The sequence below is a fragment of the Hyperolius riggenbachi genome, chromosome 7 (genome assembly GCF_040937935.1).
Source record: "Hyperolius riggenbachi isolate aHypRig1 chromosome 7, aHypRig1.pri, whole genome shotgun sequence".
Lineage (NCBI taxonomy): Eukaryota > Metazoa > Chordata > Amphibia > Anura > Hyperoliidae > Hyperolius > Hyperolius riggenbachi.
The window spans coordinates 16,795,872-16,818,744 of NC_090652.1; the positions used below are offsets into that span (position 1 = coordinate 16,795,872).

At 45.9% G+C, this 22,873-nt stretch overlaps 1 protein-coding gene across 1 annotated transcript; it reads left to right on the forward strand.

Moving 5' to 3' along the window:
- Positions 1-231: 231 nt before the first annotated feature.
- LOC137525929 (zinc finger protein 565-like) lies at positions 232-11,423 on the forward strand. Its single transcript, XM_068247138.1, has 3 exons — positions 232-880; positions 10,396-11,117; positions 11,232-11,423. Exons 1-3 carry the CDS (start codon positions 232-234, stop codon positions 11,421-11,423), a joined length of 1,563 nt encoding a protein of 520 aa, XP_068103239.1.
- The last annotated feature ends 11,450 nt before the right edge of the window (positions 11,424-22,873 follow it).

A 22,873-nucleotide genomic window follows, 5' to 3' on the forward strand; every position in this document is an offset into this window, starting at 1 on the left:
ATCAACCCCTAGCAAATTATGTTCTTTTCTGTGCTCTGGTTATTAGTACTAATATTTTACTGTTGCAATTTATCATTTTTATAAATCAGATCTGAGCTAAAAGAACAAGAGACGTATGTGAGGCGTGATCAGCAGTCTATGGAGGAGGGTGGCATGATGGGGACAATTAAAGAGGAAGAAGGAGAGACCTTTGTGAGGAGTGATCAGCAGTCTGTGGAGGAGGGTGGCATGATGAGGACAATTAAAGAGGAAGAAGGAGAGACCTTTGTGAGGAGAGATCAGCAGTCTATGGAGGAGGGTGGCATGATGGGGACAATTAAAGAGGAAGAAGGAGAGACCTTTGTGAGGAGAGATCAGCAGTCTATGGAGGAGGGTGGCATGATGGGGACAATTAAAGAGGAAGAAGGAGAGACCTTTGTGAGGAGAGATCAGCAGTCTATGGAGGAGGGTGGCATGATGGGGACAATTAAAGAGGAAGAAGGAGAGACCTTTGTGAGGAGAGATCAGCAGTCTGTGGAGGAGGGTGGCATGATGGGGACAATTAAAGAAGAAGAAGAGACATATGTGAAGAGTGATGAACAATCTGTGGAGGAGGGTGAAATGATGGGGACAAATAAAGAGGATGAAGAAGAGACATGTGTGAGGAGTGATCAGCAGTCTACTGAGGAGGGTAGCATGATGAGAACAGTTAAAGAGGAAGAAGAAGAAAGCTATGTGAGGAGTGATCAGCATTTTATGGAGGAGGGTGGCATGATGGGGACAATTAAAAAGGAAGGAGAGACCTTTGTGAGGAGTGATCAGCAGTCTACGGAGGAGAGTGACATGATAAGGACTAGTAAAGAGGAAGAAGAAGAGGACATTATTACTGGGATGAGCATTGGTAAGTGATAAATGTATCTCCTTTTAATGTCCAGTGCATATTAGCCAGTATTGCAACAATAAGGAAAAAGACAGACTGGCACTAGTTGCGGGTAGGGAGGTCAAGGGTTAACCTGGATCACGTACTTCATCTTGCAGCGTGCTCCCGGGAACAAACAATGATGTATGGGATGAAGAGGAAAAAACGAGGCACTGAAGCAATGAAAGTGTACCTTTAATCCTAGGTTGTAGACACAGCGGGGTATACAGTGGGGGTGAGGAGGAGGCCTGACAGCTGTTTCGCTTAGAAAAGCTTCTTCAGAGGCGCGTGGTAAAGGTTTACCACGCGCCTCTGAAGAAGCTTTTCTAAGCGAAACACTTTCATTGCTTCAGTGCCTCGTTTTTTTCCTCTTCATCCCACGCATATTAGCCAGTGATGGCTAACCTTGGCACTCCAGCTGTGGTGGAACTACAAGTCCCATGAGGCATTGCAATACTCTGACAGATCTAAGCATAACTCAGGGAGGCAGAGGCATGATGGGATTTGTAGTTTTGTCACAGCTGGAGTGCCAAGTTTAGCCATCACTGCTATAAACTGTGTATTCTACATGTGCATATTAGCCTAAAGCTTACTCCTTTTCTTCTAAGTTAGCCAATAAACGGTATTATCCAGATTCAAAAACTCTTACTAGTTCAATAAGCTAACACTAATTAAATGGCAAAGCTAACAATTAGTAAGCACTTTATCTCTAACTGAATCACTAAACTATCAATAACAGGTTCAGCGAGTATCAAATGAGCACAAATCGATCACAAAATGCAAAAACACAGTCAGGGCTGTGGAATTGGTAAAAAAAAATTTGATTCCTTAGTTTATGAAACCACTGACTCCTTCTCCAGGTACCCAAAATTCCTCTGACTCCGATTCCTAGACTCTTCGACTCCACAGCCCTGTACACAGCACTGCTCTCTAACACAACCTCTCACAGAGTACTGAGTAACAGCATGGAGGTAATCCAAGATGGCATCCGCCATAGGGAAGGGTGGGTGAGCTCAACTCATTCCTATTGGCTGCTAGGGACATGCTGAGGACATTCTGATTGGTCCCAAACTGAAAGAAAATGCACTTCCATCCATAATTACTGGTGCACTCGTAGTCAGAATATGTAATCGCAGCTGATTATGACTATGGTGCCATAGTCCACAATTACGATTTGTCATTAAAGATATCTATAAATCACAAGTCATTACACCCAACACTACCTGGGACAGAGGAGGTGGCAGATGGGAGTTAGACTGGCCTCCCCTTAACCTGCAGGCGGCTCCACCAGACCAAATGCCGCCCACGACTCCTTCCCTTCCCAGCACCATGTAGGGTGACCCAATGGTCAGTGAAAGTGAGGTACCATCCCTGCCTATGTCTGCTGCTCCAGGCATCTGTATTGAGGTGCCCTCTACCTCTTACTGTGTGGTCTAACCATCGGGATACAGATTCTACTGCATGCTTGTGTGAGGCTGGGATGACATCCCTGGTAAAAAATGGATGAAAGAACTAATTGGGTTAGCGCTCAAAGACAGAGCACACAAGGACATGACATGTTCCTGAGGAAGGGCTACACCCGAAACATGTCATGTCCTTGTGTTCTCTGTAACTGTGTGGTTTGAGTACAGATTACCTGAAGAAGCAACCTGTGTGCTGTCTCCTTTTTTCATCTAGTACAAGTGAATGCAGGAGTGGTGTACCTGCGGGAGTGCGGCAACTGCTTCCGGGCCTGGAGAAGGATAGGCCTGTTAAAGTGTGTGGAAAGTGTGTTCTATACTTTAAAGCCTAAATAACAGGTAACAGCAGGTGGCTACGCAGGACTGGGGGTTACCAAGCAGCTATATGAGCTAAATGGATCAGCTACCGAAGCGTTACCCCAGCTTTCAGATCCACGAAAACCGCCGCTAGATCAGAGCGTAAGCGCATCGACCAGTCACCGCGTCCAGTGACGTCAGACGCTGCGCCGCTCCGTTGGGGGAGCTATAGCCCCACTGATGTTATGCTGTTGCATTTCCTGATTATCATCTACCGGGTTTGAACATCTTTTACAGCAGAGACTATCTTTGAGCGCTAACCCAATTAGTTCTTTCATCTTTTGAAGCTAGACACAAATAGCCAGGGAGCGCTCCACCGTTTGTGGACTGGTGTTCTATTAGTCTCCTGAGACTGTGTATTTCATCACTTGTGATCGCTTATGTACAAGTTTGTTTACTTATTCATTGGTAAAAAAATGGAGGCTGTGGATCTGCCATTGTGGCACCTAACAGCTCATCAGTTGGTGGAAGGGGGCACTTTTCCCAGCTGATAGGGCAGAGAGCTGTTGGACCAGCAATCTTGCCTGGAGCTCATTGTTGCGGATCACTGTTGGGTCAGTTGAGCGAATGATTTTTTGGGAAAAAGGCCTGGCGCTGGGTGGCAAACTGGGGGGAGGAGACAGCTGATGAGGCCTGGATGCTGCTTCCAGCCTGGTGTACAGAGGGGGATGGCGTGCAGTGGGACTGTTCAGGCTGCACATGATGTACAGAGTGATGGTTAGAGGAAGAAGAGAGCCTCTTGCTGCTGCTAATTCCTCAAATTGGGTAGAGCGTTTCGCGTCAAATCCAATCCACCATAGAGGCTGCCTGCTGCTGGCCAATTGTGTACCGAATAGATAGGAAAAAATTCCCTGATCAGTGGGCTTGTTGCTGCCAACCACCACCTCCTCATCTCTTGTACAGGTTGTAAATGTGATGGGGTTGGCCTTGCCTGCTGATGTCTAGACAAGAACCCGCCTAATCCACCATCATTTTACCTGCGGCTTGGAGTGCCATCACCCTTGCTGTGCTTCATTGTGAACAAACATATAGGGGGTGAAACGCTACAAATGTATTGGGGCAGCTCAGGGATTGGGGGGCTTGGTGAGCACAAAAACCCCCATAAATTGTGAAAGAACGAGTTGTGTGAACGCTCTCTAACTCGCTCTCTAACTACAACACTAATCTATCTATATTTTATGAACAGAAAATGTGTCAACTAAAATGCAGGAAAAAATAAAATTACAAAATAAAAAAATAAATAAAAGTAAAGTAAAAAGAAAATGAAAATGAATGAAACCGATAAAAATGAAATGAAAAGAATGCAGAAACTTTCTAATCAAATAAAATTCAAATCACAATATTTATAAAAAAAATTAAAATGAATCAAATTTGAAATAAAAGAAAAAAAAATCAAGTAACTAAAAAAGGGAAACTCACTACACTAACGCTCACTCACTATTACTCACTACACTAACGCTCACTCACTATTACTCACTACACTAACGCTCACTCACTATTACTCACTACGCTAACGCTCACTCACTATTACTCACTACGCTAACGCTCACTCACTATTACACACTACGCTAACGCTCACTCACTATTACTCACTACGCTAACGCTCACTCACTATTACTCACTACGCTAACGCTCACTCACTATTACTCACTACGCTAACGCTCACTCACTATTACTCACTACGCTAACGCTCACTCACTATTACTCACTACGCTAACGCTCACTCACTATTACTCACTACGCTAACGCTCACTCACTATTACTCACTACGCTAACGCTCACTCACTATTACTCACTACGCTAACGCTCACTCACTATTACTCACTACGCTAACGCTCACTCACTATTACTCACTACGCTAACGCTCACTCACTATTACTCACTACGCTAACGCTCACTCACTATTACTCACTACGCTAACGCTCACTCACTATTACTCACTACACTCAAGCACAAACGAACTCTCTCGCTGACACACTACAGCTAACCTTCTCACTCACTCACTAGTGACTCACTACACCAGGGCCGGATTTAAGCCAAGGCCACATACAGTGGTTTGCAAAAGTATTTGGCCCCCTTGAAGCTTTCCACATTTTGTCACATTACTGCCACAAACATGAATAAATTTTATTGGAATTCCACATGAAAGACCATTACAAAGTGGTGTACACTTGAGAAGTGGAATGAAAATCATACATGATTCCAAACATTTTTTACAAATAAATAACTACAAAGTGGGGTGTGCGTAATTATTCAGCCCTCTGAGTCAATACTTTGTAGAACCTTCTTTTGCTGCAATTACAGCTGCCAGTCTTTTAGGGTATGTCTCTACCAGCTTTGCACATCTAGAGACTGAAGTCCTTGCCCTTTCTTTTTTGCAAAACAGCTCCAGCTCAGTCAGATTAGATGGACAGCGTTTGTGAACAGCAGTTTTCAGATCTTGCCACAAATTCTCGATTGGATTTAGATCTGGACTTTGACTGGGCCATTCTAACACATGGATATGTTTTGTTTTAAACCGTTCCATTGTTGCCCTGGCTTTATGTTTATGGTCGTTGTCTTGCTGGAAGGTGAACTTTCATTTCAGTCTCAAGTCTTTTGCAGTCTCCAAGAGGTTTTCTTCCAAGATTGCCCTGTATTTGGCTCCATCCATCTTTCCATTAACTCTGACCAGCTTCCCTGTCCCTGCTGAAGAGATGCATCCCACCGAGCATGATGCTGCCACCACTATATTTGACAGTGGAGATGGTGTGTTCTGAGTGATGTGCAGTGTTAGTTTTCTGCCACACATAGCATTTTGCATTTTGGACAAAAAGTTCCATTTGGGTCTCATCTGACCAGAGCACCTTCTTCCACATGTTTGCTGTGTCCCCCACATGGCTTGTGGCCAACTGCAAATGGGACTTCTTATGCTTTTTTGTTAACAATGGGTTTCTTTTTGCCACTCTTCCATAAAGGCCAACTTTGTACAGTGCATGACTAATAGTTGTCCTTTGGACAGATTCCCCCACCTGAGCTGTAGATCTCTGCAGCTCGTCCAGAGTCACCATGGGCCTCTTCACTGCATTTCTGATCAGCGATCTCCTTGTTCGGTCTGTGAGTTTAGGTGGACGGCCTTGTCTTGGTAGGTTTACAGTTGTGCCATACTCCTTCCATTTCTGAATGATCGCTTGAACAGTGCTCCGTGGGATGGTAAAGGCTTTGGAAATCTTTTTATAGCCTAAGCCTACTTTAAATTTCTCAACTTTATCCCTGACCTGTGTGGTGTGTTCTTTGGACTTCATGGTGTTGTTGCTCCCAATATTCTCTTAGACAACCTCTGAGGCCGTCACAGAGCAGCTGTATTTGTACTGACATTAGATTACACAGAAGGGCACTCTATTTAGTCATCAGCACTCATCAGGCAATGTCTATGGGCTACTGACTGCACTCAGACCTAAGGGGGCTGAATAATTATGCACACCCCACTTTGCAGTTATTGATTTGAAAAAAAATGTTTGGAATCGTGTATGATTTTCGTTCCACTTCTCACGTGTACACCACTTTGTATTGGTCTTTCACGTGGAATTGCAATAAAATTGATTCATGTTTGTGGCAGTAATGTGACAAAATGTGGAAAACTTCAAGGGGGCCGAATACATTTGCAAACCACTGTAGGTCATGGCCTAGGGCGCCACGGGAGCAAGGGAAGTTGGGTAGTGGGCTGAAAATGTGTAGTTTGCAATCGAATTTTCAATTGCAAGCCTGCAGTGCACGGAGAGATCGGGTGAGCGCCTAACCGCAGAACTCTCCTGCTGTTGCCCGTGGCTGGCTGTGTAGTGTGTTTGGCTGCTTGCCAGACCCGGTCCGTGGCTGCCAGCCTTGCTTCATTATTTGGATCCTTCACAATAGCTGTGGGCAGCTGGAAATTACCTGCTGTAACGATCGGTGTAACACAGAGAGGGTCTGATTACCGGTGATCTGCAGTATCACCGATAATCAGATATATCTCTAACCTCTGGACACCTGAGACAAGAGAGTGTTAGGTGCGACAGTAATACTTTGAGGACTGTACCTCAGAAGTAGGTACAGAAGCAGTAAGGAATACTGCACAGAAGTACGTTCCTTCCGTTAGCCTAGACTCTCCCGGGGGAGGAGCTAGGCTGAGAGAAGGAAGGACAGAGAGTGAGTGACACCAGTGAGGGTGTCACTAACAGGTCTGGGAACTGCCTCTAACAGTAAGGCCAGTTCTCGAGGTCGAGCAAGCCAGGTCGTTAACACACAGACAGATAAGGTACAGATTCAGGAGACCGATACGTAATCCAATGGACAGGCAGAGTTTGGCAACAGAGTATCAGAATAGCAAGGTACAGAATCAGGAGGCAGATACAGAGTCCAGGAATGAGCAGAGTTTGGCAAGAGGATATCAGAATAGCAAGATACAGAATCAGAAATCAGAGGAATGGTCAGGCAGGCAGAAGGTCATAGCAAATAATACAATACAATATTCCTAAGCTAAGGTGTGAGCTCCGTGATCATCAACACCTTTGGAAACTGATCTAGAACACAGATACTGACAAGGTCTGAGTGCTACCACGTAGTGATCGCAACGCCAGACACCAGAGAAATGACCAGCACCCAGTATATATACTATAGCGCTCTCCAGCGCCACCCCTAAGTGCTGGACCAATGAGAACTGGTGAAAATGTCAGCTGACCAGCTTGATCAGCTGACTCTCCTCTGGCTGTCATATAAACTCTGCCTCTCAGCGCGCGCGCGCGTCCTTCTGAACCTGTGTGGACTATCAGTCCCAGCCACACCAGACATGTTTTGCAATGTATCTGCTGACTCGGGCGCGGGACCCGCCGCGCTGCTCTCCAAGCAAGCGGCGGCCTCCCTGCGTCCAACCACACTGTCATTAACATTGTCATGCACGCAATCTGCCGCATCCAACGCGGACTCCACCGCTCTGCCCATGCGGCATGCGGCGGTTTCTCCGCGTTGTCGCCATGTTGGACGCGGAAACAGCCGCCTCACTCTGAATACTGACGGCGGCTTTTCCGCGTTTCCTCACACCTGCCTTGCGGGCAGAGAGTCGCTTGCCAGATGTTTCCCCCTCCCTCCTCCACACAGCAGCACCGCCAGTCACTCCCCTCTCCGCTCGCCTCCAATGCTAAAGCTTCCTCTTCCCCTCCTCCATCATCAGCTGCCGCTGTGCATCTCTTTCTGCAGTCAGCATTTCCCATCTTGTGATTTGCCGGTAATGTGGCGACGAGCCACATGTGAGATATGCTGGTGGCAGAAAGCGATGCACAGTGGCAGCTGATGGAGGAGGAGGGGAAGAGGAAGCTTTAGCATTGGAAGGGACTGACAGGCTACCTAAGCTTCAAGGGGGGAGGGGGGGCATCTGGCTATCTATACTACAAGGAGGCGGGTATATCTGTCCATCTATAGTACAAGGGGGATGGGGAAACATCTGGCCATCTATTGTATTCTGCATGGGGGAGGGGAAAAACATCTAACCATTTGACATCTGGCCACCTGTCCAGCAGGGGGGGGGGGGGGTGTGACTGGCTATCTGTATTGCAGTGGAGCCAGGGAAGCATTTGGCTACCTATGTTGGAAGATGTTGGTCAGGAGATGTTGTTGGTCAGGGGTACGGCTGCACGATTTTAGGGAAAAATCAAAATTGCAATTTTTCTTTCAGAAATTGCAATTTCTATTTTTCCCCGACTTTTTTCAAATGCTGGGGGGGGGGGCGCACTGCCCGGTCCGCTGACTGTAATACTTTGCTTCTGGCCCCGCTGTGCGCGGATTGGCCAGAAGCAGTGAATATGTATGAGTGTTAATGAGCGGGGGGGCGGATCCACTCGAGCAAGCGGCCGGGCACATACAGCATTACCAATCACTGGCTAGCAATGGAATGACGGCAGCGGTAGGCGGAGCTGGATGCTCTGTACAGCTCCGCCTACCGCTGCCGTCATTCCATCGCTAGCCAGTGATTGGTAATGCTGTATGTGCCCGGCCGCTTGCTCGAGTGGATCCGCCCCCCGCTCATTAACACTCATACATATTCACTGCTTCTGGCCAATCCGCGCACAGCGGGGCCAGAAGCAAAGTATTAGACAGCGGACCGAAAAACCGAAGGTACTGACGATCAGCAGATCGTCTTGCCACGAACCGCGGTTTCGGTTTTAAACCGAAAAAACGTGCAGCCCTAGTCAGGGGCGGCTGGTGACAGTTTGGCTTTGGGCAGTAAAAAGTACAAGTCAGGCCCTGCACTACACTACAATCTGTCTCTGCTCTCTCCATCACACTACAGCACACCCTCTCTCCCTGTCACTAGGCCTCTCTACACTCACATCTGACTTTCTGTTCTATCACACTAACTTCAGCAAACTCCTCCTTCTCACTCACTAGTGCACTACAATCTGTCTGTCTACTCACTCCTCACTCACTCGCTATCTCACAACTCACCAGATTCTGTCACACAACTCAATCCACACACAACTGATTCTCTGCAGCACAATGCAGCACACTGTCTCCCTCAATATCCTCCTCCTCACTGAACCCACAAAATGGCTGACAGTCTCACCTCTCTTATATACAAGAGGGGAGGGATAGCCTGTGATAGGTTGCTAGGACCTGGTTGCTAGGGCCTATAATTGCTCCGGATTGGTAGAGAATCCGATTGGCCAGTTAATTCTGCTATATTTAATGTAAGCTATAATTGTGGATGTACGTATAATTTGCACATTTCCGCATGTAAATCGCAGTACACTGATGAGCCTGAGATGACCGTGGTGTTCCCTTTTTTATGGTAATTTTCTGAAATGTAAGTCCAATCACAGGACTGGGAAATATTCGGTAGTATTGGACCAATCAGAGAGTGCGGAGGCATCCCTCGGGATTCCCATTTCCACAGAAATATTCTGCATTCTCTGATTGGTCCGATGCTTCTGTGCTCAGTGATTGGCTGACATTTCCGAGTTGCTGTAATGCGGCATTCTGACATTGCGGCATTTCTGTTCTGGAAGTCGGCGCTTTGATGGAAATGTCAGACCATCCCCAGTCACAGTTTCCTTATTTGCTTAATTGGGAATAAGAGAGAGAAACATGTACATGTGGAAGTGACACCACATTGCTCTACAAACATAACACAGATCTCTTGCTATAAGTACATATAGGTCTGTTGTCACAGGAGTAACACATTGCTTCCACTGTCTCATCAAGCTCTACATTCACTGCTGCTCAATGTATGGCCTATGCTTTAGGTGTGGGAGGGGCCAGTGATATGCAAATACCTCTGACGTGTATGCAAATGTCATGCAGATTGTATGCAGATAATCAGATTGGTCAGGAAATGCATTTGATTGGCTGAACTCCCAGCTACATAACATTTTCATGCAAGCCAAAGTTGTAGTCATGTGATTGGCCGCCTGTAATGAGCTGCACCTTCTGCAGTTCTCAGTCAGGCTGATAACTTGTGATGGTCAGTGACATGCCAATAACTCTGAGATGGTGCAAACTGCATGCTAATTTTATGCCATGTTATGCAGCTGCTGCATCTGGTCCATTTCCAGTCTGCACAAACTTTGCCTCAACTTGGAATTATCAGCAGCTCACTGACCATCCCTAATGATAATTGTTTCTCCCCTCAGAATTATCTAACAGGAAGTGATGATTTTTCTCTATTTGCAGCGCAGAGTCCCGGCATCAGGAACCTCTCAGAGACTCGTCTCTCTGTATCCACAGACTGTACAGCGGATGATGATGTCACTGGACAAGAGTCTCCTGCAGATATCCTGGTTACCCCAAATATTCCCCCAGACCACCCTCACCACCTATCTGACCCTGAGGGACCTCATACCCAGCACAGCTCTCCCCCTGCTGGAGGGTCTCATTCCTGTTCCCTATGTGGGAAATGTTTTGTGAAAAAATCATACCTTGTCATACACAAGAGAATTCACACTGGAGAGAAGCCATATGCATGTGCTGAGTGTGGGAAATGTTTTGTACGGAAATCACATCTTGTTCTCCATGAGAGATCTCACACTGGAGAGAAGCCATATTCATGTGCTGAGTGTGGGAAATGTTTTGTATGTAAATCAGAATTGGCCAGACATGAAATATCTCACACTGGTGTTTATTCATGTGCTGAATGTGGGAAATGTTTTGGATGTAAATCAAAGCTTGTCCGTCATGAGAGATCTCACACTGGAGAGAAGCCATATTCATGTGCTGAGTGTGGGAAATGTTTTGTATGTAAATCAGAATTGGCCAGACATGAAATATCTCACACTGGTGTTTATTCATGTGCTGAATGTGGGAAATGTTTTGGATGTAAATCAAAGCTTGTCATGCATGAGAGATCTCACACTGGAGAGAAGCCATATTCATGTGCTGAGTGTGGGAAATGTTTTGTACAGAAATCAACTCTTGTCAGTCATGAGAGATTTCACACTGGTGTGAAGCCTTATACATGTGCTGAGTGTGGGGAATGTTTTGTACAGAAATCATACCTTGTCCTCCATGAGAGATCTCACACTGGAGAGAAGCCGTTTTCATGTGCTGAGTGTGGGAAATGTTTTGTACGGAAAGCAGAGCTTGTCATCCATGAGAGATATCACACTGGTGAGAAGCCGTATTCATGTGCTGAGTGTGGGAAATGTTTTGTACATAAATCAAATCTTCTCAGACATGAGAGATCACACAAAGCTGGTAAGTAAGAGTCAGTGAAACATAACTTCTCTTTTAGTGAACCTGAACTGGCCGCAGCATACTGCTCTCCATCTCCCCAACACAGCTGGAAGTAGGGAGTATGGAGAGTGGAGTGCAGCGGCCAATAACAGGCTTGTTCAGTTCCGCTTATCCCTCTTACATAGCTGGTGAGAAGTAGTGATGGTCAAGTAGATGCAAATAACTTCGAGTTGATGCAAATTTGTAAAAAAAATTTATGCTGCTCGAAAATGATGCAATCAAATCCCGCTGAGGTAAAATTCGATGGGTTCATTTTCAAGCTGAATAAATTTGCATAACTATTTGCATAAATGTGCATCAACTCGAAGTTATTTGCATCTACTTGACCATCACTAGTGAGAAGCTGTATTACTGCACTGAGTGTGGGAAATGTTTTGGTTGTGGTTTATTTCTTGCTAGATGCACCTGGCAGCATATTATACAGAGTCCCGGGGTTCTTTCATGCTACTCAGCGCATTGGTTTGTAAAGCAAGTCCCTGAGCTGAGGTGGGATGATGGGATAAACATGGCTACATATAGTATTAAGCCTAATTAGTAGTTGGTTTTGTTCATCTTCTATTTATTCCATAGCAAGTGTTAAAGATATAATTTAAAATAAAGCACAGGTCAGATCTGTATCCCCTCTGGGTCCTCCCAAGGCTCCCCACATCCTTTTCCCGACAATCAAGCCAGCGCTGCATCCTCTGGAAGGTCACAGCCAGGCTCCTAACCATCCATCCATCTATCCATCCATCCATCCATGCAGGCAGGCACACTGCGCGGGATGCCTTCTGCTTCCACCCTCTGGAAGGTCACAGCCGGGCTCCCATCCATGCGAGTGGGCACACTGTGCGGGATGCCTTGTGCTTGTACCCTCTGGAAGGTCACAGCCGGGCTCCCCTCCATGCAGGCAGGCACACTGTGCGGGATGCCTTGTGCTTGCACCCTCTGGAAGGTCACAGCCGGGCTCCCATCCATGCAGGCAGACACACTGCATGGGATGCCTTGTGCTTGCACCCTCTGGAAGGTCACAGCTTGGCTCCCATCCATGCAGGCAGGCACACTGCGTGGGATGTCTTGTGCTTGCACCCTCTGGAAGGTCACAGCTGGGCTCCCATCCATCCATGCAGGCAGGCACACTGCGCGGGATGCCTTGTGCTTGCTCCCTCTGGAAGGTCACAGCCGGGCTCCCACCCATGCAGGTGGGAACACTGTGCGGAATGCCTTGTGCTTGCACCCTCTGGAAGGTCACAGCTGGGCTCCCATCCATCCATGCAGGCAGGCACACTGTGCAGGATGCCTTGTGCTTGCTCTCTCTGGAAGGTCACAGCCGGGCTCCCACCCATGCAGGCAGGCACACTGCGCGGGATGCCTTGTGCTAGCACCCTCTGGAAGGCCAGGCTCCCATCCATGTAGATGGGCACACTGCGTGGGGTGCCTTGTGCTTGCACACTCTGGAAGATCACAGCCGGGCTCCCATCCATGCAGGCAGACACACTGCGCGGGATGCCTTGTGCTTGCTTTGTAGCACGGAATGACTCGGCTAGGCGGATAAAAAGTGGAATTTGTACAGCTCTGTGGTACTGCGAATGCAGAAGGCATCCTGCATCTGCTCAGTGCTGCTGCGCTTGTTCATGGGCACGGACAGACACAACAGGTGCTTGTTGAGAAGGTTTGGAGGTCCCAGCACTGGATTGGTGGGGGGAGAGGTACGGGGATACTGAGGTAAGTACTCGTTGGGGCACTTTTTCCCCTTCAGGCTTTTTTAAATAAATTTGGTGCTTTATTCTATGCTAATGAGGCAGGATCATGAGTCATATCTTGTATATCCTGCCGTATGCAGCATGTGGGGTGCACGGGGCGCCCCCTACGGTGCAGAATTTATGAGCATTTTAGGGGCCCGCAGACAATACTTCAGGGGTTGCTAAGAGTTTCAAAAATGACCATGCAGGATATGAACACATTTGCTTTCCAGGGAGTAGAGCGGGTGAAACGCTCAGTCTGAGGAGGAGATCTTCAGAGATGCCTCCTATATATCTTACTGGTAGTGATGGCCGAGCATCACGTTTCCTTGAAAAACTGACCGAGACCCATAGCCTTTAATGGGCAGGTGAACTTTTACAACTTTCATGGCATCTCTGCAGCCACAAATTCTTTAAAAAAAGTGTGGGAAAACCCAGACAGTGGTCCAAAAATACAGGGTGGGCCATTTATATGGATACACTTTAATAAAATGGGAATGGTTGGTGATAACTTCCTGTTTGTGGCACATTAGTAAATGTGAGGGGGGAAACTTTTCAAGATGGGTGGTGACCATGGTGGCCATTTTAAATCCAACTTTTGTTTATTTCAATAGGAAGGAGGGTCATGTGACACATCAAACTTATTGGGGATTTCACAAGAAAAACAATGGTGTGCTTGGTTTTAACGTAACTGTATTCTTTCATGAGTTATTTACAAGTTTCTCTTTGTTTACAGCCATTGACATGTTGCCGAGGTTAACACTACTATGTAACACGTGAGGAGCGGATAGAAATTGTGTTGGTGTCTGGTGAACGCAGTAACCGGGTCATTGCAGCAGATTTCAATGCAAGACACCCTACGAGACCACCCATCTCCCATGCTTCAGTTAGCAAACAGCTTGCTAAGTTTTGTGGAACTGGTTCAGTGTTGTATTTGCTGAAATGTGGACGCATGAAATCTGTCACTAATGAATAAACATCAGTGGCTGTCCTAGCTTCATTCAGCAAGAGCCCACAGCATAGCACTCGCCGCATGTCACTGGAGAGTGGCATTAGTCGAACATCCCTTCGGTGGATATTAGCTACTCACAAATGGCAGCGTTACAAACTTCAGCTACTGCAGCATCTCAATGAGGATGACCCAGATCGGCGCACTGAATTTGCAGAATGGGCAAAACAAAAACTGGAACAGGACCCTCAGTTTATGCAGAAGATTTTGTCCAGTGATGAGGCAAACTTTTATGTGAATGGTGAAGTTAACAAACAAAACCACCGCTATTGGTCTCAGGGCTGTGGAGTCGGAGTCGTGGAGTCGGGCAATTTTGGGTGCCTGGAGTCAAGAGTCGGGGAAAAAATGCACCGACTCCGACTCCTAATGAATTTGTAACTAATTAAAATAGAAAATATGATAAAATGTTCTATTTCTCAGATAATAGTCATTAAAAATAATGTATATATACAGTAATAGCTGTGCTTAGTCCACAAAAATGAAATAAACCAATCAAAATGAGTTACTTGTGCTGCTTCAATAAAGCAGTCCCCGTATTTTTAAGGTCAGATATACATATCTGATTGTGACTGTATATATGATGTGTACACAGGAATCTCTTATATATACTAAATAACATCTATGCTGTAAGAATAAAGCCTGATGTGTAGCTGTGTCACTAATAGAGATGGTCAATGAGATGGAAATAATTCTGCATTGATGCTGATTTATGCAAATGTACGCACTCCCTTTGCTGATGAAATCAAATAATTTGATTTGTTGTTAAAATTTGGTTTGGTGACTACAAATTAAAGGGTACCTGAGACGGATGAAAAGTAAAGTTTTATACATACCTGTGGCTTCCTCCAACCCCCTTCAGGCTAATCAGTCCCTCGCTGTCCTCCACCACCCGGATCTTCTGCTATGAGTCCTGGTAATTCAGCCAGTCAGCGCTGTCCGGCCGCATGCCGCTCCCACAGCCAGGAACATTCTGCACCTGCGCAATAGTGCTGCACAGGTGTAGTATGCTCCTGGCGGCGGAGTGTGTGCATGCGCACTACGCCCGACTGGCTCAAGTACCTGGACTCATAGCAGAAGATCCAGGTGGTGGAGGAGGACAACGAGGGACTGATTATCCTGAAGGCGGCTGGAGGAAGCCCCAGGTATGTATAAAACTTTAATTTCATCTGTCTCAGGTTTACTTTGTTACACAGTAGTACTATACTCTACATATGCACTCCCCACAGAGCTGCAGGGAATCCACTGAGAATGCTGTGCACATTGAACACAGAGGTGTTGTCTGTCACCCATAAACCTTGTTCAGATTGTGCATAAAGAATGTGTAATAGAGGAAGAATCTCCTCATTCCCCTGCAGAGTACCTGCACATCACTCTTACATGTACCCACAGTCACATAGCATAGGGCCTGATAGATGTTCTTTGTTCCGGTTTGTACCTTTTACAAGTACTCTTACCAAGGACTAGTTTTAGTCTAAAGGGAATAAATATAGTAGTCTACATATCCCTCTCACTTCAGTTGTCTTGTAAAATTCCTAAGCGTTGGCAGTTAAGAGACGAATTTCATGTTACATACTTTTAATCAACAAAATTGTAATATGCAAATTAGAGGAGTCGGAGTCGGTGGAATCCTAAAATGAGGAGTCAGTCGGTGGATTTTTGGACCGACTCCACAGCCCTGATTGGTCTGACAATAACCCACATTGGATAGATCCCTCCAAGACTGTTGGAACAAAGACAATAATGGTATGGTGTGTTATATGGGGTACAAAGATAGTGGGGCCATTATTCATCAATGGAAACCTCAAGGCCACTGGATATGTGAAATTGCTACATGATGATGTGTTTCTCTCTTTATGCACTGAAGCTGGCACATTCCCTGAGTCCTTCCAGCAAGATGGTGCACCACCACATTATGGGTGTCAGGTCCGAGCATTCCTAGATGAACAGCTTCCTGGAAAGTGGATTGGTCATCGTGGGCCAGTTGAATGGCCCCCAAGGTCTCCAGATCTGACCCCCTTAGACTTTTATCTTTGGAGTCATCTGAAGGCAGTTGTCTATGCTGTGAAGATATGAGATATGCAGCACCTGAAACTGAGGATACTGGAAGCCTGTGCTGGCATTTCTTCTGCGGTGTTGCTATCAGTGTGTGAGGAGTGGGAGAAGAGGGTACGGATACTGGAAGCCTGTGCTAGCATTTCTCCTGCGGTGTTGCTATCAGTGTGTGAAGAGTGGGAGAAGAGGGTACAGATACTGGAAGCCTGTGCTAGCATTTCTCCTGCAGTGTTGCTATCAGTGTGTGAGGAGTGGGAGGAGAGGGTACAGATACTGGAAGCCTGTGCTGGCATTTCTCCTGCGGTGTTACTATCAGTGTGTGAGGAGTGGGAGAAGAGGGTACAGATACTGGAAGCCTGTGCTGGCATTTCTCCTGCAGTGTTGCTATCAGTGTGTGAGGAGTGGGAGGAGAGGGTACAGATACTGGAAGCCTGTGCTGGCATTTCTCCTGCAGTGTTACTATCAGTGTGTGAGGAGTGGGAGAAGAGGGTATGGATACTGGCAGCCTGTGCTAGCATTTCTCCTGCGGTGTTGCTATCAGTGTGTGAAGAGTGGGAGAAGAGGGTATGGATACTGGCAGCCTGTGCTAGCATTTCTCCTGCGGTGTTGCTATCAGTGAATGAAGAGTGGGAGAAGAGGGTACGGATACTGGAAGCCTGTGCTAGCATTTCTCCTGCGGTGTTGCTATCAGTGTGTGAGGAGTGGGAGAAGAGGGTACGGATACTGGAAGCCTGTGCTAGCATTTCTCCTGCGGTGTTGCTATCAGTGTGTGAGGAGTGGGAGAAGAGGGTACGGATACTGGAAGCCTGTGCTAGCATTTCTCCTGCGGTGTTACTATCAGTGTGTGAGGAATGGGTACAGATACTGGAAGCCTGTGCTGGCATTTCTCCTGTGGTGTTACTATCAGTGTGTGAGGAGTGGGAGAAGAGGGTATGGATACTGGCAGCCTGTGCTAGCATTTCTCCTGCGGTGTTGCTATCAGTGTGTGAAGAGTGGGAGAAGAGGGTATGGATACTGGAAGCCTGTGCTAGCATTTCTCCTGCGGTGTTGCTATCAGTGTGTGAAGAGTTGGAGAAGAGGGTTGCATTGACAATCCAACACAATGGGCAGCACATTGAACACATTTTATAAGTGGTCAGAAACTTGTAAATAACTCATGAAAGAATAGAGTTACGTTAAAACCAAGCACACCATTGTTTTTCTCGTGAAATTCCCAATAAGTTTGATGTGTCACATGACCTTCTTCCTATTGAAAAAACAAAAGTTGGATTCAAAATGGCTGACTTCAAAATGGCCACCGAGGTCACCACCCATCTTGAAAAGTTTCCCCACTCACATATACTAATGTACAACAAACAGGAAGTTAATATCACCAACCATTCCCATTGTATTAAGGTGTATCCATATAAATCTAAATATAAACCTCTGGTACTCAAGTGGTTAAATAAAGTTCATGGTTAGAGTGTGGGAAAGTGGGGTAAACTAACTTTAATTACACCAGGTCCGCCTCACGCCAATGGGCGTGGCCGCGGCGGCAGCCCCAGGACCGCCTAACGCCAATTAACGTCAGGTCCTGGGGCTAGCTAATGCAGGAGATAGCGAGCAGGCTGCACACGCATCTCTTGCATGGGACTTCAGTCTCCCAGCGGCGATCTGTTAGACGGCAAAACCACCGTCTTTACACGTTGTACAGCACTGCGATCAGCAACAGCGCTGTACTGGGGACACGGCTGTCCCCTCCTGAGGCTGGGGAGTGATCGGCTTTCATAGGAGACAGCTGATCACGCTGATTGGCTGGCGGGGGGAGGGAGGGAGCAGGGGAAATGCATATGTATAAATAGTAAAATGTATTTAAAAAACACCAACATAAATATTTATAAAAAAATAAACACAGGGGGGGCGATCAGACCCCACCAACAGAGAGCTCTGTTGGTGGTGAGAAAGGGGGGGGGGGGGGGGGAATCACTTGTGTGCTGACATATATGGCCCTGCAGCTTGGCCTTAAAGCTGTAGTGGTCTATTTTAAAAGAAATAGCCTGGTCTTTAGGGTGGTTTAGCATTGTGGTCCTCAAGTGATTAACAGTTAATAGCAAAGCCCTCGTACATCCTAGAAACACCCGGTATTCGGGGAATGTTCAGGAAAACAGTGGGAAAAATAGGAACAAAAGTCCTTGTAGTTTTGGAGGAGATAGGTTTTAAAGTTTCGATAGGAAAAAAATATATATTCAAATGTGGTTAAATTACAGATAATGGATAAACCTATCAGCAATGTAAATTTACATATATGAAAAGAGAGAGCAGTGACATCATGACCGGGTTTCCTGGTGGTGATTACGCAGTCAGTACTGATCACCTGGAAACCCTGTGGAAATGTGGCAACGCTTTGGCCGGGGATCGCTATACATCCGCAATATGGCTGGATAAGGATCCCTGGAAACTTTACCTATCTTTTGGAACATTAAAAAAAAATTGTTCAGAATTTGGAAATTAAAAAAAAATGACTTGGGGTCCCCCCTCTCAAGCCTCTTTAACCCCTTTTGAATCTGCAGCATCAAAAATCAGTGTAGCAGGAAACCAGAAATGTTAGTGTTTTTTGATGCTGCAGATTCTTGTATTGAATTGTGGTTGGAATTGGTGAAGTGGCGCTCCACTAAGAATCTATATAGAATCATCGCCTCCCAATTAATGTAAATTTAGCCTCTGTAACCCCCATGCAGGCTGGGATAGCCAGAATGCAGAGCCCCGGCCACATGGGGCTTCGTACCCTGAGCTATGCCAGCCCTCATAGTACATGGTATAGGGGGGGGGGGCCTCTGGAGGAGAGGGGCGGCTAAGGCTCCCCCGGTGCCCTTGTCCAATCCATGGGGCTCTTCCCCACCTCCGGTGACCCAGGAGGAATTGGAAGGGTACCCCCTTTTTTGATAGCTGCTACAATAAGCAAAACATGCTTTAAAAAGCACACTAAAACGCGCACCAACGTGTGCATTTTATCCTGCGCTTTTACATGTTTCTGAACACACCCAATGGGAACGAGGCCTAAAGTATTTTATTGTTCTAAATAAATACTTACCTTTAATGTTTCTACGCCAATATCCTCTCGTTACCTTGATTGCTACCACACACACCGCTCCCCCGCACTTCCCTCTGCTATACTTCGTATAGCTGAGAACCCTTCCCTCCCGACGCTGCATCGCTGGCTCCCCCTGTCCTCCCGCCCCCCCCCCCCCCCCACCGATCACACCCACCCATTCCGGCATCTACAGCACTTTTTGAAAAATGTTCCTCTTGTTCCCACTGTTCTCTTTTCCATACCCTGAAAATGTGGTGTTCCTAGGACGTACGGGGGCGTTGCAATTAACTGATACATTCCGCAGCCATTGATTCTAACGTTAAATGCGAACACAAACTTTTAACAGGGAAGCTCACATTAAATGCAACGAGCGAGCAGCAGAAGTTCACTATGAACTGTTTTCCCGGCTAACTATTCTGCCATCACTACTTACTGCATTTTACTGATTAGCATTTGATTCCCTGAAGGACTGAGCACTAAATGGGATGTAAATTTGTTTTATGGTGGCTCAGTCATTACCTAGTTATCGTCCCGGGGGCAGTATATTTATCCCCCTCAGGACTTCATCTAAGTCTCAGGGGTGTAAATATACTTACCTCACCGGGATCACCTGCTGCGCGCACTCGTGTTGCGTGCGTTCTCGTCGCCTCCCCTTAGTACACTGATCAGTGAACGGGAGCACAGTTCCCATTCACCAATCAAAATGCCTGTGATCGGTGATCTCATTGATGCCGGTGGTCATTGAGAAAAGTGAAAGTATAGCATACAGGTGTTATTTCTGTAACATGTGTAACATTCAGTACATAGGAGGAATACAGTGGGGGGGACCTCTAGTGGCAAAGTAGTAAAATTACACGTACATCCTAATAAATAAATAAAAATACATAAAAAACCCCATGCATTAACCCCTTACCTCCCCACTCTGTTGCCAAAAAAAAACCCACTTTTATAAAAAAAAGACATTTAAAAAAAATAGTTACCTTAGGGACTCAACTTTTTTTAATATGTATGTCATGAGGGTATATTACTGTTATTTTTGCAAATAAGGGCTTGCAATTAGTGACGGATGCAAAACTGAAAAAATACACCTTTATTTTCAAATAAATATTGCCATACATTGTAGGGACATAATTCAAATGATGTAATAACCGTGACAAATGGGCAAATAAAATATGTGGATTTTAATTACAGTAGCATGTAATATTTTGAAACGATTTACAATTATTAGAATAAAATTATTTTTAGAATAAAATTATTTTTAGAATAAAATGTACCACCCAAAAAGGTCTAATTGGTGGCAAAAAACAAGATATATATCATTTTGTTGTGATAAGTAGTGATAAAGTTATTGGGGAATGAAAGGGAGGATCACTGAAATGTGAAAATTGCTCTGGTCCATTAAAGCAGGGCTTTTCAACCCTGTCCTCAAGTACCACCAACTGTGGATGTTTTATGGAAATCCATAGAGGTAGTTAATCAGCTCTGCTGAGACACTAATTACCTCACCTGTGCATGTTTGTGGTTTTCTGCAAAACATGTTCTGTTGGTTGTACTTGAGGACAGGGTTGAAAAGCCCTGCATTAAAGGAAAAATCCATTAGTGGTGAACTAGTTAAATCTTTTGTGCAACAAGCATCTGAATTTGACCTGCACCACACCGTCTTCTGCATATCCGCAGCTCAGACATGCAATGTAGACCCAGTGTGAGAACTTCCCTACAAATATGACTCCTGTTCGGGGTCCATCATCTAAGCAGCTTATTTCAGCTCTGTATAATATGATAATTCCACCCTCAGCCAGCCCCCGTGCTGCCTCCCGCCGGACGGCCTGGGAGAGCGATGTAGGTGATACCCTCAGACTGGAGCGAGTGACTAAGGCTGCTCCCCACACACCTGATAGACTGCTGTACTTATACGCTATACACTGAGCCTCCCTTACTCCAGTATTCATATTGGAATTTACACCTGGCACGCTGCCTAACTGCCACAACTGCTTCACAGAAAGAGGTTCCTCTTTACACATGATGTGGACCTGTCCTCAGGTTATCACATATTGGGCGCTAGTCATCTATTTCCTCAATGACTATATGGGCTGCCCCAGAGGTGCGCCTTCTTTATATATTTCCCGAATCCTTTACTGGAAAATTCCTGATACAATTTGCTATAGAGACGCATCACATAGCTCGCTAACTCCTCAGCAAGTGTTGGAGATTTACCACAGCGCCATCGTGCACTGAGTGGGTCAGGTCTGTGACTCGGATGCTTCCCCTCCACAAGGCAGTATATCACCGCAGAGGTACCCAATCTAATGTGACCAAATCTGCTCTACCTGGATAAATTCCCCACACACTAAGTTATAGTATATCCCCTATACTGAGTACCCATCACTGTTATTAATCTCCAGCTGACGTCCGAGCTCCTTCATATTACAGCTGGTTGTTTTTGCATACTCTAAGGCAACTGTTAAAGGAACCTAAACTGAGAGTGATATGGATGTTTCCTTTTAAACAATACCAGTTGCCCGGCATCCTGCTGATCTATTTGGCTGCAGTAGTGGCTGAATCACACACCTGAAACAAGCATGTGGCTAATGCAGTCTGACTTCAGTCAGAGCACCTGATCTGCATGCTTGTTCAGGGGCTGTGGCTGAAAGCATTAGAGACACAGGATCAGCAGGAGAGTCGGGCAACTTGTATTATTTTAAAAGGAAAAATCCATATCCTTCTCAGTTTAGGTTCCCATTAAAGTTTATGACTGTTTTATATTTTTTCTATACATCTAAAAGTAGGCCAAGTGCTTGACGTTTATATGTATCCTGATGTGCCTATTCCAGGCCTCTAATGTATCATCTGACACTTTGTTGTACTCTCTCACTAATGTGTATTTGCCTTACTTCTCCAATAAACTTGGCTACTTTCAAAAATGTTTTAAATATTAGGCATATTTCCTCATGGAAGAGGCTCTTATCCTGTTCTTACTACATCATCATGTCTGTTACTCTATGTGAGGTTGTGTTCCCCTCTACACTGTCATTTGCATTGCCTGGCGGGGGGACATCACATTACTATTTAAAATAGACCTGAACTCAGATCTTCCTCTATGCTCTAAAAGATAAGCAACAGCATAATAACATTTAAGGAAAAACATTTATTACAGAGGATACAAATCCTGCAATTACTCTGCAGTGTGTCTACTTCCTGCTTTCATAGATGCAGACATAGGGTTAACATCCAGTGTTTACAAATTAGCTGCTCTGTCAAGATTCCTAAGGCTGGTTTCACACCACAAAAACAGGCCTTAGGGGAATACCACGTTACTACGCAGTATTCCCCATCTGGCATTGGGCCAAGCAGGAAGTGACACGCGCTTGTGGTCACTTCCTGTCTCAGGGTATGCAGAAGTGAAACGGAAGTGTATTGTAAAATTACGCCTTCACGCATGCGTGCCAGGACGTTGCGTCAGAAATTGTTTGAACATCCACGTACAGCCATAGACTAACATGACTTCCGGCCCAACATAGATCGCCGCAAGTCGACGCAGGAGCAGCGTGGTAATGTAGTTTGGGACCT

Coding starts and splice junctions, on each gene's coding strand:
- LOC137525929 (XM_068247138.1), top strand. CDS start 232: ATGAGGACAATTAAAGAGGAAGAAGGAGAGACCTTTGTGAGGAGAGAT. Junction 881..10,395: donor TATTACTGGGATGAGCATTG/GTAAGTGATAAA, acceptor CTCTATTTGCAG/CGCAGAGTCCCGGCATCAGG. Junction 11,118..11,231: donor CTGAGTGTGGGAAATGTTTT/GTACAGAAATCA, acceptor GTCCTCCATGAG/AGATCTCACACTGGAGAGAA.